Source organism: Anser anser (assembly GCF_964211835.1).
Source record: "Anser anser genome assembly, chromosome: 1".
Lineage (NCBI taxonomy): Eukaryota > Metazoa > Chordata > Aves > Anseriformes > Anatidae > Anser > Anser anser.
The window spans coordinates 80,240,139-80,254,641 of NC_139720.1; the positions used below are offsets into that span (position 1 = coordinate 80,240,139).

The 14,503-nt window shown below is 37.7% G+C and overlaps 1 protein-coding gene across 2 annotated transcripts in view; it reads left to right on the forward strand.

Moving 5' to 3' along the window:
* VWF (von Willebrand factor) overlaps nt 1-14,503 on the forward strand; it is a 147,827-nt gene that overhangs the window by 59,979 nt on the left and 73,345 nt on the right. For both annotated transcript variants that reach the window (XM_083819388.1, XM_083819389.1), the window contains exons 20-26: nt 5,637-5,775; nt 6,788-6,922; nt 10,141-10,287; nt 10,958-11,098; nt 12,550-12,669; nt 13,322-13,478; nt 14,067-14,225. In XM_083819388.1, the coding sequence (XP_083675514.1) occupies nt 5,637-5,775; nt 6,788-6,922; nt 10,141-10,287; nt 10,958-11,098; nt 12,550-12,669; nt 13,322-13,478; nt 14,067-14,225 (998 nt within the window). The remainder of the gene's footprint in view (nt 1-5,636; nt 5,776-6,787; nt 6,923-10,140; nt 10,288-10,957; nt 11,099-12,549; nt 12,670-13,321; nt 13,479-14,066; nt 14,226-14,503) is intronic.

Sequence of the window (14,503 nt, forward strand, 5' to 3'; positions counted from 1 at the left end):
CTTCAGGAGAATGCCATGGGAAATGGTGTCAGAAGCCTTACTGAAGTCTAGGTAGGGCAAATCCACAGCCTTTCCTTTGTCCACTGAGTGCATCACCTTGTCCGAGAAGGAGATCAAGTTTGTCAGGGAGGGCTTGCCTTTGATAAACCCATATTGACTGGACGTGATCACCTGATTGTCCTGTAAGTGCTGCATGACGCTCAAGATAATCTGCTCTATGAGCTTCCCTGGAACTGAGGTCAGACTGACAGGCCTGTAGTTTCCCGAATCCTCCTTCTGGCCCTTCTTGTAGATAGGTATCACATTTGCTAGGTGAGAGTTGTCTTGGACCTTCCTGATAGCCAGGACTGCTGATAAATGTTGGAAAGTGGCTTTGCGAGCACGTCCACCAGCTCACTCAGTACCTTCATGTCTGTGTAGGTCCTCTGTAGGCACTAGGATTTGCTCCTTGGTCTTTCAACTCAAGAAAAAATGCAGGAGCAGTGGGAGGAATGGAGCCTGCATTTTGTTTCTAACCTCTGCTGTCATGCTTCCCATGGAACCCTACAAATCAATCCTTTTCAGGCAGGAGCATGCATCAGCAGAAGGGCTGTGATATGCCAACTGTATGCCCTTCAGGCAAATGTTAAAGAGGAGCCTCAGGAAAGGTATGGGTTATTTGCCTGCTGGATATCTCTTGATTTTTACCTGCACAGCACACTCACTGTTTTGAAGAGGTGTTTTGCTCTCTGTGCTCTGTACCATTGGTACAGAAACTGTGTTCTTTTTGGACTTCTTTGTGTGACTAATTGGAATTGGATCAGAGAATCAGCACCTTGAAACTAGTGGGACTGCTCATAACTAGTTAGATTTGGATATGAGGTTTTATGGTTTTGTATGGAAATAGTTCTCTTCCAATATATTACTTTATGAATTGTGTATTACAATTAAAGCTGGGGAAAAGTATGTTTCAAGGGAGGAAGATGGAGGAAAAACTGAGTTTCTTTTATAGATACGTATACTGTAACGTGCTTACACTGCAAGCAGATAAAAGTGACTCAGTTAAAAAACAGACACAGTGGTAATTTTATTCATATAGTAAGGTGTAAAGCTCCTTCATATTGTTGTGAAATTTGCAAGATTCACTACGTTCTTTACAATAGCCATGCACAGTCTTTTATTTTCAATCATTCTTAAAATCTTCAATCTTGAAATAATTATAGCTATATTGCTTTGTTCTTGTAACTGGCCTTTTGTTTTTTGACAATGACATTGTAAAGGACATTTCCTCTTAAACACAGAATTTTCTTCAATATCAACATCAAGAAAATGTTAGAAAATATGCTTTTTCTCAATGGTAAGAAAGCCTTCATCTTAATTTTAGATATTTTTCTTTAGTATGAATATAAGATTGGAAAATAAGTCCCTTTCAAAAAGTAGCAACAGGGCTGTTTAAACTATAGAACTTTGAACAGCTTAGTGAAAGTTCTCAGCAAATATCAAGTCAAATGTCATTTAGAAAGTGATATAGGAAATTACTATTGCTTTGAGAATTAATAAGAATTGAGAGTCTGTATTTTGGAGCTCAGATCCTCCTTTTCTTTTGTTTTTGCTTTTTGTACTGCTGTTGCAGGAGTTCTCATTCTCACTTGTTCTTAGCCAGATGTGAACACCTGCAAACGCCATATATGAGTCAGAGGTGTCAGATTTGGCGTTTACATTTGACTTGACATATGGGAGACCCTAATTCATGAACAACGGAATGTCTCCAAGTCTAAGCTAGTGGCAAAACTTTTGTTATGCTATGTATTGGGAATTCGTTGTAGAGCTCAGTGAAAATCTTGTAATAACATTTATGAAGCCAGACACAGAATAAATTTGCTAATCTGAATTTTGCTAAACCATATACTTTATAATCTGTCTTTGCACATACACACAAAATCTTGGTCTTACTCTACATATTCAATTTAATAGAGGATGGTGTAATAGGTTTCATGTTAGTGAAACTTCATTCTTTGAAGAAAATGTATTGCACAACAATTTATTATGCTTTGAAGTATTATCAAGATTAAGCATTGATTACTCTTGGGTTAAGGCATTAGTCCGGGACAACAGAGAACTCAGTTCAGTACCTGTTTTTGCTTTGGTTAGCAATTTGATCTTGGGAAAATACTTTGGGTATTTTATCCCTCAGTTTTCACATCTGTAAAGTAGGGATAAAATTCCCCTTTCCCTGCCCTTACAGAGCTTGATTAGAAAATCCCTAGGGCAGTGAAGTTGTTCATCTGCATTCATATACATTTTGTAGATGAATGCTTCTCCCACCTCATGCAAGCTATTGCTTATTAGATTATTAAATTATTATTATTAGATTATTAGATTGTGTTAGATGCTATTCTAAACCCCCAAATTAATAACAAATGAGTGAACAGAATTTCTGCTTCATTGACCTTTCTTTTTATTTGTTTGAGCAGTTTCTTGCTAGTTAACAAATTAATTTATTTCACAGTTCAAAAGCATGGGTATGCCAAGTGAAAGATCCCCTTTAATACCTGCAGCTTGTGTAGTAAAGCCTGTGAGTCTCCAGGATACATAGGCTTGGGTGGATACCCTGAAGTCTCTTCTTACCTTTGTTTCTGAATTTTCCTTATTTTAACATGAGGATAATGGTATTTACCTCCTTGAGCCTTATTTGTAAGGGTACTTTGTAGGATTTAGATTGTTATGTATCACAGTAACAAAAGGATGCAAGGATTCTTGGCAACTCTTAGAAATTTAATAATGTTTGATGTTGAATATGTCCAGTTTGGTATCCTCATGAAGAATAAGAGGTCTGATATTTTTTATTCAGCCTGTTATGCTGTTATAACTGCATTGAAATCAATTGAGTTTACAGTAAGATTTAAAAAAAAAAAAAAAAAAAGTGGAGGTAGGTGGGAAGAGATACCAAAAAAAGAATGCAGTCTGTTTCATCATGGCATCACTGCATTTATACGATAATGATAGTGCAGTTCAACTGCTACAGCAACATGGGTATAATGATTTCAAGAACTTAACCCTGTGCCAGATTTATCTTCAGAATTCCCCTCTCTATGAAAAGACAAGACAGTATCTTGCTTTGCATGTCAGGCTATGCCATCCTTTTCTTCCATAATCTGTGCTTGTGAGGAAGTCTAGCAGGCATTCTATGTAACGTTACTTGTAAGCTATACAGGCAGGGAACAGCTAGTGTACCTCATTTCAAGATCAGGCATGCTCTTGTCACAGCTTCTGTCAAGTAAACTGATATTTAGCTTGGTGTCAAATGTGTATGTATGTAGCCAAATGTGAATTCTCCTATACAGTGGATATTCTGCTTTGACCACCACAGGAGACCTCAGGGGACAGTATCACACTGTAGGACATTCCTCAGAGGGTGTATGTATGTGTGTACCTATATGCAGAAAATGAAATATTTCTATTCATATGTGTGTTCTTGTCAGACTATGAGGTAATGTCTTCAGTTGCTAGGTCAGATAAACTATGTTGAAGAATTAACTTCATGTAAGAACAGACACCTATTAAGAGAAGGGTGGTATTATCCTTAAGTATATAATCTGAACAAAAGCCACTGGACAGACTGACTTACAGTTCTGGTTACTTTGTCCCAAAAATTGGTCACTAGAGAAAACACGTCCTTTGACATCATCTGAATATTAAATTTACCTCTATTTTGGCTTTCAATGAGGAAAAATGGACAGTACTGCAGATAAAAACAGGGTTGCTGATATTATACTTTATATTTAAACTGTAATGGTCTTTAGAGGGCAAATTGTTTTTCTAAAGGATACTCTGAGCAGAACAGGACATCCAAAATAAAGTACTAGTAGTATGTTGAAATATTCCAGAAGGATCTGTTCAGGCCTCTTTTTGTAATACAGATGTTCAAAAAGCATGTATTCCTGTGTACAGCTTGTAAGAAAAGGGGAAACACATTCTTTAGGCATTGAACATGTAAATTCACTATTTGGATTTCTGCACCCAGTGTTATTGTATGTTAATTTATGCTGATGAGTGAGGTTGTCATCTGGTGCATGGTGGTGTAATGAAAACTATCTGGGTAGCCCAGGGACGATCTGCTGTGGACACAACTGAGCAGCAGCACAGAAAAAATGCATAGATTCCTCAGAGTTGCAGCTAATGGCCAGATTTAAGACATGCAGGGGAACAATGCTTCCATTTGGTCTGCAGTAGGTCACTCCCTGACCTGTGCACAGGAAAAAGAAGAGAACAAAGTTCAGGTCAAATCTCACCCTGGGGAATTACACGATTTGCCCATAGAAGACAACAAGTCAAATGCTAAAACAACTTCCCCCCCTCAAACCAAAACCAACAAACCCCAAAATGACCAGAAAGAAATATATACATCAAAATTTTTACTCTTTTATTTCCAGCTTAGCATACTGAGAATGTTATTTATTTATTTATTTTACAAAAAATGTGTTGCTTTGATATACTAGGCAAATGATTTCTTAATGTCTATTTAGTTAAGAGGATGCTTGGCTTGATCTTAAGTAAATAAATACATAAACAAAGAAACAAATAAAACAAAACAACAGCAACAAAACATTAGACAGTAACTGCATTTGAAATAGTCACCACACACAAAAAAAATCTGTTCTATAAAAACAATTTCTGTATGTTGCAATTGCTCTTATCATTTCTTATTGTTGGTTAATAATATGCAGTTACCTATACATTACAGTGCACCTTTTGTCCAAAGTTCCCTTTCCTGCAGGGGAGTCTGGTCTTTTAGAGATGGGTTAGGTTTTGACATTATTACTTCCATTGCAAGATAGCAGAGAATGACAAAGTCATTCCATTCATAAAGACATGTATGTGTGCTTCTTACTGTGGACGAATCATGAACACCTAACCTCATTTCAGATTTAAAGAAAGCTGATAACAAAGAAAATCAAACTGAAATATCAGCCTTCAGCACTTATAGTTAAACAACTTTCAGCTAAGAATCTGCATCCTTAGTATATCTGTGCCTGCTGCTTACTGCAGAGTTTAATTGCTGACAGTATTGCTCAGAAAACTTGGACTCCAATTTTATTTTCAAATATCTCTATGGAAGAGATACTTCAGTCAGTATCAAAGTCTTGGATTCAGAGCAGATTTGACTCCTGTCTCCTAGGAAAGTAGACTAGAAGATCAAATGATGTCTTCTGGTGTTATGCTCTGCAAATCTATGAAGGCTCAAAAGATGTTTTTTACCCTTAATTATTTGGTGTGTTAAGTGCCTTTATTTGTGAATATTTTGTCTGAAGAACTTGAAAATGGCTTCATTTTCATTAAGTGCCAAACACGATTTATATTGAAGTCCCATCCCCTTTTAAACTACATTGAACTGAGGACCCCAAAATCTTTGGGTGTTGTTGAATACATAATCAGTGAACGACAAGTATAAGTAAAAGCTTTGTCAAGCAGATAGTGAAAGATACAAGATAGTAACTGTCAATGTTTGTTGTGTGTCCTTTGAAGAATCATCAGACCATGAGCTCCTGGAGGCAGCAACTTTTGCTGTTTCTCTTTGCCTGAAGCACCTTACATTCTCTTACTTTTTATATACATTGGATATAATGATAACTGTCACTGATTTTCCTCTGTTGCAGTGTGTGTCGTGGTCGAAAATGGGAATGCACCAAAAATTCTTGTGATGGCACCTGCAGTGTTATTGGTACAGCTCATTATTTGACATTTGATGGATTGAAATACAGGTTTCCAGGAGACTGTCAGTATGTATTAGTTCAGGTAAGAGTACGTCAAATGCCTCAACTGTCTGATTGTGTATAAAGTGTGTTACACCAGGAGAAAAGTCCAGCATCTGGAAAAGTCTCAGTAAAATGATCACTAAGTAACGTTCAATGCAGAGGAGAGCAGAGCTTATTAATGGCTTGACAGATACCCCGAGAAATTAGAAGACTTCATTGTGTTATAGAGAAGTGAATTAGGTTGTGGTGTGTCTAGCTGGCTGTCATAAAACATGTGAGAGCAGCTTGGTATAGAGAAACCTTAAATCTCAGCTCTAGCAATGGAGTTTAGGTGCCTGTACGTCAGTCTTTCCTTGCTCCCCAATTGCCTATTCATCCTCTAGTGAGGATGGCTTATTGTGTCAGACTTCTCCTTCAGACTAAGTGAGACAAGAAGTGTTTAGTGAACCTGCTTTAAATACTTCCAGAGCAGAGATTCTCCTCATTCAGGTTGACAACATCACTGTCCTGTTCTATGCACCAAACTGTTTGCAGTACACTGACAATACCCATTTTCTTCATAGCAAAGAGGAGAGGTGAATAAAAACACAGCACACTAATATCAGCCTGTGATTTGTGGGAGCAGCTAGAAATTTAGAGAGTTAAATAAGAATAAGGCTCAACTACAAATGCAAATCGTTATTTTATCATTGAGTCTTGTTTTCACTGTTATACCAGTTTGTATTTGTGTATTAAGATGTACACAGTAACAGATCTTTGAAACATCACAGACTGTAATAGCGTGGATTGTCCCTGCTAAAGAATACCCTACAAAATATGCAGGCAAGTATATGTGTATGTCACTGGCAGAGTGTACCTTATTCTTGAAGAGGTGGACCACACGAATACCAATGCTAAGAACTAAATAAATCAATATGGGAATAACAGACATGTGAACATATATCTTATTGGCTATGTAGAGTATTATTTGAGGACTTATTTTTCTCCATAGATCTGTATGTGTTTCTCAAATATCCATATTAATGACTCATTCATTTATTTTTGTCTGATAGGATTTCTGCAAGGATGACTCTGGGACATTCCGGATATTAATTTCAAATGAAGGATGTGGCTTCACTGGAGACAAGTGCTCGAAAAGGGTTATCATTCTGTATAAAAGTGGAGAAATAGAGTTGTTTAATGGAAATGTATGTACACTCCGGTTCTCTTTCTTTCCCTTTTTCGACAAGACTGTTAAAATTTCAGGATGCTTGGTAACGTAACATGAGGGATGAATAATCTTATGCTCAGTGGTTCTTGAAAACCAAATCATAAATTGAACAGATTAGTAAGATAATAATAATTATAATTATAAAGGATTATTGTAATTAGCCATTTTTCTTCCAGAGATATAATGCCATTTTGGTATTTCTGCTTGATGTCAGTAAGTTTATCTTGGATAAAAATGCTGTTTAATGCAAGCTCATTTGAGGAATGCCCTTTCTAAATGTGAGAGGTCTAAGAATATTTCGATCAAGGTTAAATGTAAGGAAGAGCTAAGAAGTGACTGTCCCATGACTAGTAAAACTTCAGACCTAAATTAGCAGTCTGAAGGACTGAACACACAGGGAAAGTGCCTGTAAGTTGATACTGCAGAACCAAGTACCAACTATCCTTTCCCTTGTTATATTGTCAGATAGGAAATCCGGACGACTGGATTTCTCTTTTTTTCCCCCTTTCCTATCAACAAACAATGAAGAATTGGCAAAGAATCACTTCCACCTCCCATGTCACTACATGGCAGGAAAGAATCTTTCCAAAGGGCAGAGTTCAGCTCTTTTCCTTGGGCTCTGTAACTGTCTGTGTCCTCCAACATTACAGAGCTATAGTGAATTGCAGGGTTTCGGTTGCTCAGTTTTCAGAAGTACTGGGCTCTAAACTGGCATCTGGACTAGAGATCTGCAAAAATGTTCCCAGTGAAATGTGAAAGTGCTCTACATTTGCCTTGTTTGGTTTAATAGTCAAAGCTGAATCAGGTTTTGCATAGTCTGCAAATTGCCTGCAAATTGCTGCTTGCGACTGATGCTTGACAGGAACTTGTAAAACATGACCATTATTAATAGTGTCTGTACAGCGTACCTTGACAGCAGATGATCCATGTAGGCTTTTGGTTGCTGGAGGAATGAACACAGGACATTTTGGTTGTGCAAGCAACTCTTCATTTCCACTGACTAAAGAGTCTCCTATCTGAATGAGGGTGAATACTACTTCAGGGATCAGTCCACAAAACCAGGTGTAGTCTGAGAGCTCTTTTAGGAGTCATTTTTCAGAAGAGGTATGATTCCACTTGGACACCTAAATAAGGGGCAGAAAAGACAGGAGATGGAAATTAGGCAGCTGGTGAGTCCTGGTGAGAACATCAGAGGGTGTTTGTTTTCTGAGAATGTCCTTGCAAGAACCAGGTCTGTACCACAAGACAGACCACTGGACTTTCAGTTGTCTTTCTGTTGAGTGCATGGTTCTGTGTAATAGGGAAGGTTTTCTTAGAAATAGCAGCAAACAGAGAAGGGATTAAGAAAAACCTTCTGAAGACTGGCAAATGCTCATACAGGGATGATTTTCTATACTCTTTTTCCAGGCCAGTCCTTAGAAGCAAGCAAGAGAATTGAGTCTTTTTATGTATTTATTTATTTATTTTGAGGGGGGCAACATATTTCCAAGTGGTATTGTTTTAAGATGGTAATGTTTTGAGAGCAGTTTCTAGTTTTAAGATAAATAGGGCTTAACTGAAGTATCTATATATTACAGTCATGCCTCATATTAAAAATAAATAAATAAATATTAATTTTTGCTCTTCTGAAACAAGTATATTTGCCACTTTGCAAGGCTGAAAGTTTACAAATTCATGGTTGGTAAAACAGCCTCCTTAAACATAGAAATTCTGTAATTTAGGTTAACCTGCCAGCTCAGCTTTGTCCTCCTTTGTTGTTGCTTTTTTGTTGCTTTGTTGTTGCTGTTTGTTCTTTTTTTTGTTTTGTTTTGATTTTGTTTTGCCTGTGTTTGCAAAGATAGAGAATACTATAGAATTTTAGATGATACATGACCAAATGTGTCTAGATAGTATACACATAGAATAAGTATGTATGGGCATAGAAGAAGATGAAAATGCTTCCAGTTCCTAGAATAGTCTATCTTTTAGCATATTTTTCCCTACAGACATTGAAAGCCCTTTTTGGGAGATCCTTCAAGAATGTAAGTTGTTTTCTCTGGGGATAAAGGCTTTTGATCACACTGCAGAGCTGAAGAGAATTGAATTACATTGCAGCATTTTTATTGAATTAAGCAAGGATGAGTAGTGGGATAAGGAGGTATTTTTCCCTCAAACTAGGGAGTGGATGAATAGTTTCTGGGTTCCCCTTTTTTCCATCCCTTTATCACTATTTGTACTGATTAAAAGGTTTCATCTACCTCTTCCACAAGCTAGCAGTTAGCAGTTAATGCGTTAGTAGTATTTAAAGTAACAGCCATTCCAGACCTTTCTCTTGAAATGTGGTTAGTAATCCATTAAGGTTCCCATTGAAAGGGGATTACAATGTGAAAGAAAACATTTTAAATGAATTTCTCAAGTTCTCACTAGCTGGAGGCTGTGAATTGGCAGTTGGATGGAAAGAAAGAGGAGAGGCACATAGGGCAAGTGAAAGTGATGGAAAAACGGAAAAGAAAATAAACGACCAAAATGATCCTCTTAGGATTTTTCCTATTGCTGTAGGTGGTTGGGGAAAAAAAATACTTCTTGACTTCAGAATCAGGCTTTGGCCCTTCAGAGACCACCCATGCATGTGTTTCTCTTAGTTCACATTACACCTTTGCCAAGCCAGCCTTTTTGCCACTATCTGCTTCAGGAGCACAGAATTGTTAGTTTCCTTTTAATAAATAAATCAATAAAAATATAATTATTCAGCAAGCTATTACTGAGTATTTACTGGTATACCCAGTACTCTTATCAACCCTGCTTCAGTTTATCAGTCTTGGTTTCTGTGTGTCAGTGTTTATGGTGAATGTATGTTTTATCTCAGGAGTGCATAAGACATTACCTCATTCAAAGTTGTAGAAATGTGATGAGGTTGAAATACTGTACTTTTATCCCTATTTGCTATTCAGCAGTGCTGCTTTTAAGGCAATAATTTATCCACTGCAGCTTTTCAGAGTAGAGACAGGTCTGTAATCAGTCCGGTACACATACTTTGTTCGCAGTTTTGCAAGTACTCAGGATCATCTGTTTGATGTCTGGGATCTGTCTGTTCTCTGGTGAACAGCATGTTTGAAAATAGCCACTAATCTATGAGTGCACGTCCCACTGGGAAAGTGACCCACATGTAAAAGGCATTAGAGAGACTCTTGATAACACAGTGTTTTTCTTGTTTAGGTGAACATCAAGGTACCTCCTAATGACAGCGATGATTTAGAAGTCATGAAGTCTGGCCGTTATTACATCATTTTACTGGGCAACAGCATCAGTGTGACCTGGGATCTTGCCATGGGAGTCTCAGTTATTTTAAAAGCCAATTTCAAAGTAAGTGTTTTTTGCTTTAATTCTTACTCTCACTAAAGAATGCACTTACACTCTTCTTGAGGGATAGCTTTTTTTTTTTTTTTTTTTAATGCAGACATGTGGATAGATTTCCATGGACTGCTTACTTGAAAATGAAGCGATTTTTTGTAATACGTAAGGGTCGGTTACCTTCCCTTGTGGTTCAACTGTAATGGCAAAATTCTGGGTCTTTGGAGATGAGCTATGTTAGAAAAGCTGAATGCTATGGTGCCTTAGAATAACTTTGCTTTGAGGGACTGAGATAATTTCTTCCATGTACAATAGGAACGAAAGGAGCCAGATTTACTAGTGATGGTGACATGACGGTCATCTTGAGGAATAAAATGGCATTATAGGTAAACTTCCTAGAGCCACTCCAAATAGAGCCAACAGGTACCACTAGTCAGAGTTGTCTTCTTGCATTCTGGAGACCTTGGAGACAGAGTGATCCTACTTTCAGCTAAGCAGAATGGGAGTAAGAGCTAAACATTCTCTGTGAGAGACTACGTGTATTTTAGTGAACTTGGCAAGGCCAGGGACGATTCAGTTTTTAAGCCTTGTTCCATTATAGTAGTAGGCTAAAAAGACTTAGCAAAGCTCTGAGACAGCCTACAGATGTAAGATTTATGTATTTTGTTTCTTTCCCTGCAAGGATCAAGTGTGTGGTCTGTGTGGAAATTTTGATGGAATCCAAAACAACGATTTGACCAGCAGCAATGAACATGTTGAAGTAGATCCAGTTGACTTTGGGAACTCTTGGAAAGTTAATACGTACTGTGCTGATGTCAAAAAGGTGATTATGAATAAACAGTGAAAACTAATTAATACTGGTTACAGTATCACTTGTGTGTGGATAAAGAGCTTTGAAAAGATAAAAATAAATAGAAACGTACTCCTTCTTGTGTATTTTTGCCAAATAATATTCTTTCTTGAAATCTGATAAAAGATCAATTAACTTATTTAAGGCCTATGGGCAGCTTGGCTTCAGATGAATATTAAAACAGCCAATCTGCATGGTAGGGGCTATTCATAGAGTTTGCCAACCCAGATGCTAGAAATCCAGGTATAACTGGAAATCTCATTGTAGAGCTTAATCTAAAAAAACAGCTGTAATTTTCAGACAGGAGGAGTTCAGATAAAGATTTCATATTTCTCCATCCAAACTCTGTATCCCAAGTCTTAGCCCATTCATTTCTGAACAGCTCAGTGCACAGATTGATTTATTTCTTTATGGTTCTTGATGTTTTTAGATAGCAGTCAGTTATTACTTTCAGATTAGAGAGGCATGAGCAGAAAAGGCAAGATGCAGGAGTGAGTGTAAGACCTTATTGCCATGTTAACACAGCTTTTGAATTCTGAGTGCTACCTAAGTCCTCATTGTGGAGATTAGGTGATTTCACAGGGCACTAGTTATGCTACAAATAACTAGTGTACTTACTCTTTTGCAAATATTGAGTGTTTTTTTTTTTTAATCTTTCCTTAAAATATTTGTATTGTCAGAAAAATATTTATTTTTGATCACATGAAATCTTCTGGGTTAGTTTACTTAGCCACAGCATTATCTTCCTGAATGCCTGATTATTATTTTTTTAATATGACTTGACTCGAGCACAGAGAAGTTGTAATAATGGGGACTGAGACTTCTGGGTAAGACTGAGAAGGAGCAGCTCCACATTTCAGTTCAGTTAGCACAAGACACAGCCTACAGGATATCTCTGTGATAAATACCATGTCGATACTTGTGCTCCTTGTTCTTAGCTAAATTAAAATGAAGAGGGGGAGACTAGTGAGGCTTTATTGTTCAGCAGTAGCCTTGACTATTATCTGCTGAAGACTGATATTATCTGTGAGGCTCACAGGCCTTCTGGAGAGCTCTGAACAATTGTTTTTCAGGATGTATGTTTGGTACAGTGAGACTTAACATTATGAAAATATTTGTGTTAAAACTGCAGTATACAAACCTGGAGACAATGAGGGAGATGACCCGCTCTACTTTGTGTTCTTCTGCTGCAGAATTTGTTCCTGCCATGTAGCAAGCTGAAACCTTATTCAAAGAAAGAATTTACTTTGTCATGAAAGGTTGGTTGGAGTAGATGATCTTATGATGTCATTTCCAACCTAAATGATTCTGTGATTCTATGAAAAATGTCTAGTGCTAGTGAGTCTCTTACTTCAATTGGAAGAGTCCCTAAGATCCTAAAGTCAAGACTAATGCAGTGTGTGATTGTTTCTTACAATATTAAGCACAACCAGGAACAAGCCTTGGTGTCTCCATTGTGTAATGGCAACGTACTGAAGCAGGTGATGGTAGAAACATCATGCAGCATTTTGTCTGGGAGTCTCTTTGAAGAATGCAAAAAGCTTGTACGTATTGTTTCCTGTGTTTCACTTCCTTCAATTCTTCATGAGCTGTGTTGTCAGTGATTATAGCTGAGGGGAAAGTACAGTTGTGCTGACAGTATACAGGACATGAAGGGGACTGACTAATTGGCGTTCTCATCTGTGACCCTGTCCTGTAGCTGATGCTTTGTGGGAAAATGCAGGAATCCCCCTAGTGGAAAGCTATAGAAAAACTTCTGCCTGAGGGAAGTTTTACTCTAAACCCCAGACTGACACATGAAGTCAAGCACAGGGGTTAAGTTTTTGTTTTTGTTTTGGAGGAGGGGGGAAGGAGGCAGGGCAGGGCGAGGGGAAAAAAGTCCTGAGCTAATATAATGCCATTCATACTGCATTCTACCCCAAATGCACAAGAGGGTTTGGTAACAGGGCCCCAAATGTATAAAGTTGCTACATATCTGGAGTATTAAGGGACAATAAACTGCAATGTCTATAATAACTTTGAGAATGTGGCCTGATTTGAGTTCTTGCTGGTGTCAGCAGAAGGATCTCTACTGATTTTTGTGGCATCTCAACTCTTGGCAAATGGAGCAGGCAAACCACCTGAAGATTATGTATAGAAGAAGGGGATGAAGGGAATCAGTGAGTGTACTGTACCCTGAATTTATCTTTTTTTCAGGTGAATCCTGAACCCTACATAGATATTTGTATGTATGACACTTGTGCTTGCGAGTCTACTGGGGACTGTGCTTGCTTCTGTGATGCTATAGCAGCCTATGCACATGTCTGTGCACAAAAAGGTGTTATTGTTCACTGGAGATCAGCAGATCTGTGCCGTAAGTACAGGGTAGATGGAGAAGAGTTGGGAATGATTTTGTCTGGGAAATAAACTGAAAAGGTTCAAGCTCTTAATCAATAAACCATTGCCTCAGCTAGACTGCTCTTATCCAGCTCTGCTCCTGCTGATGTCCAGAGTTCTCTTTAATTAAACCAGGCTAGAAGCTCATAGCAACATTTCCCTTCCCTTTTCTATTTATGTTCAGAACCGTACCTAGAAAAGCCATTCCCTCAGTAAGGGGATATAATACTTGTGGGACAATCAAATCCAGGGAAAGAAATATTCTTTTCTGTACTTTTTTTTTTTTTTAAATTTGTGTCAATTCTTTGCAATTATTTTTATCAAAACCAAATCTCTCTCATCTAGAGCAAGTATTTCATTTTATATATATATATAAAAGAAGTTTGAAGATGTGGCCTGCCATGGAAGTAGTAGAGAAAAAAAAGAAAAGTTATTTTACGATGTACATTTTTCTTTTGCAATGCATATATGGCCCACCTTGTACTCAGTTTGTTGTCTTAGTTTTGAGAGGCATGGTGACTATAGTCTGGTTTGATCTTCTGTCTACAATTTTTTCACTATATAGCACAAAGCTGTGAGCACCTGAATAAACAAGAATTAGATTATCAATGTGAATGGCGATATAATAGCTGTGGACCCGCTTGTCTTATAACATGCCAGCACCCACAGCCTTTGAAGTGCCCTCTACAGTGTGTAGAAGGATGCCATGTGCACTGTCCTGCAGGTAAGTCCATCTTTTGATTTAGTCAGTTATTTACCTTTTTCTGCTCTGCTCCTGTTACTTTTTGGTATTGTTGTTCAGTTATTATTATTATTTATTTTTTTTTTCGTCCACACTGAATGTTGCTGTTGCATGACAAGAAGTATTACAGTCCAGGAATATTCACAGATTGCTAAGGCTGGAAATTGCATAAGATTTAGATACTGCAGTTAACTCATCCACAGTCTTACTGATGCATTTTCACTGTGTTTTCTTAACTGTGCAAGCTGGAAGGTCGTAGG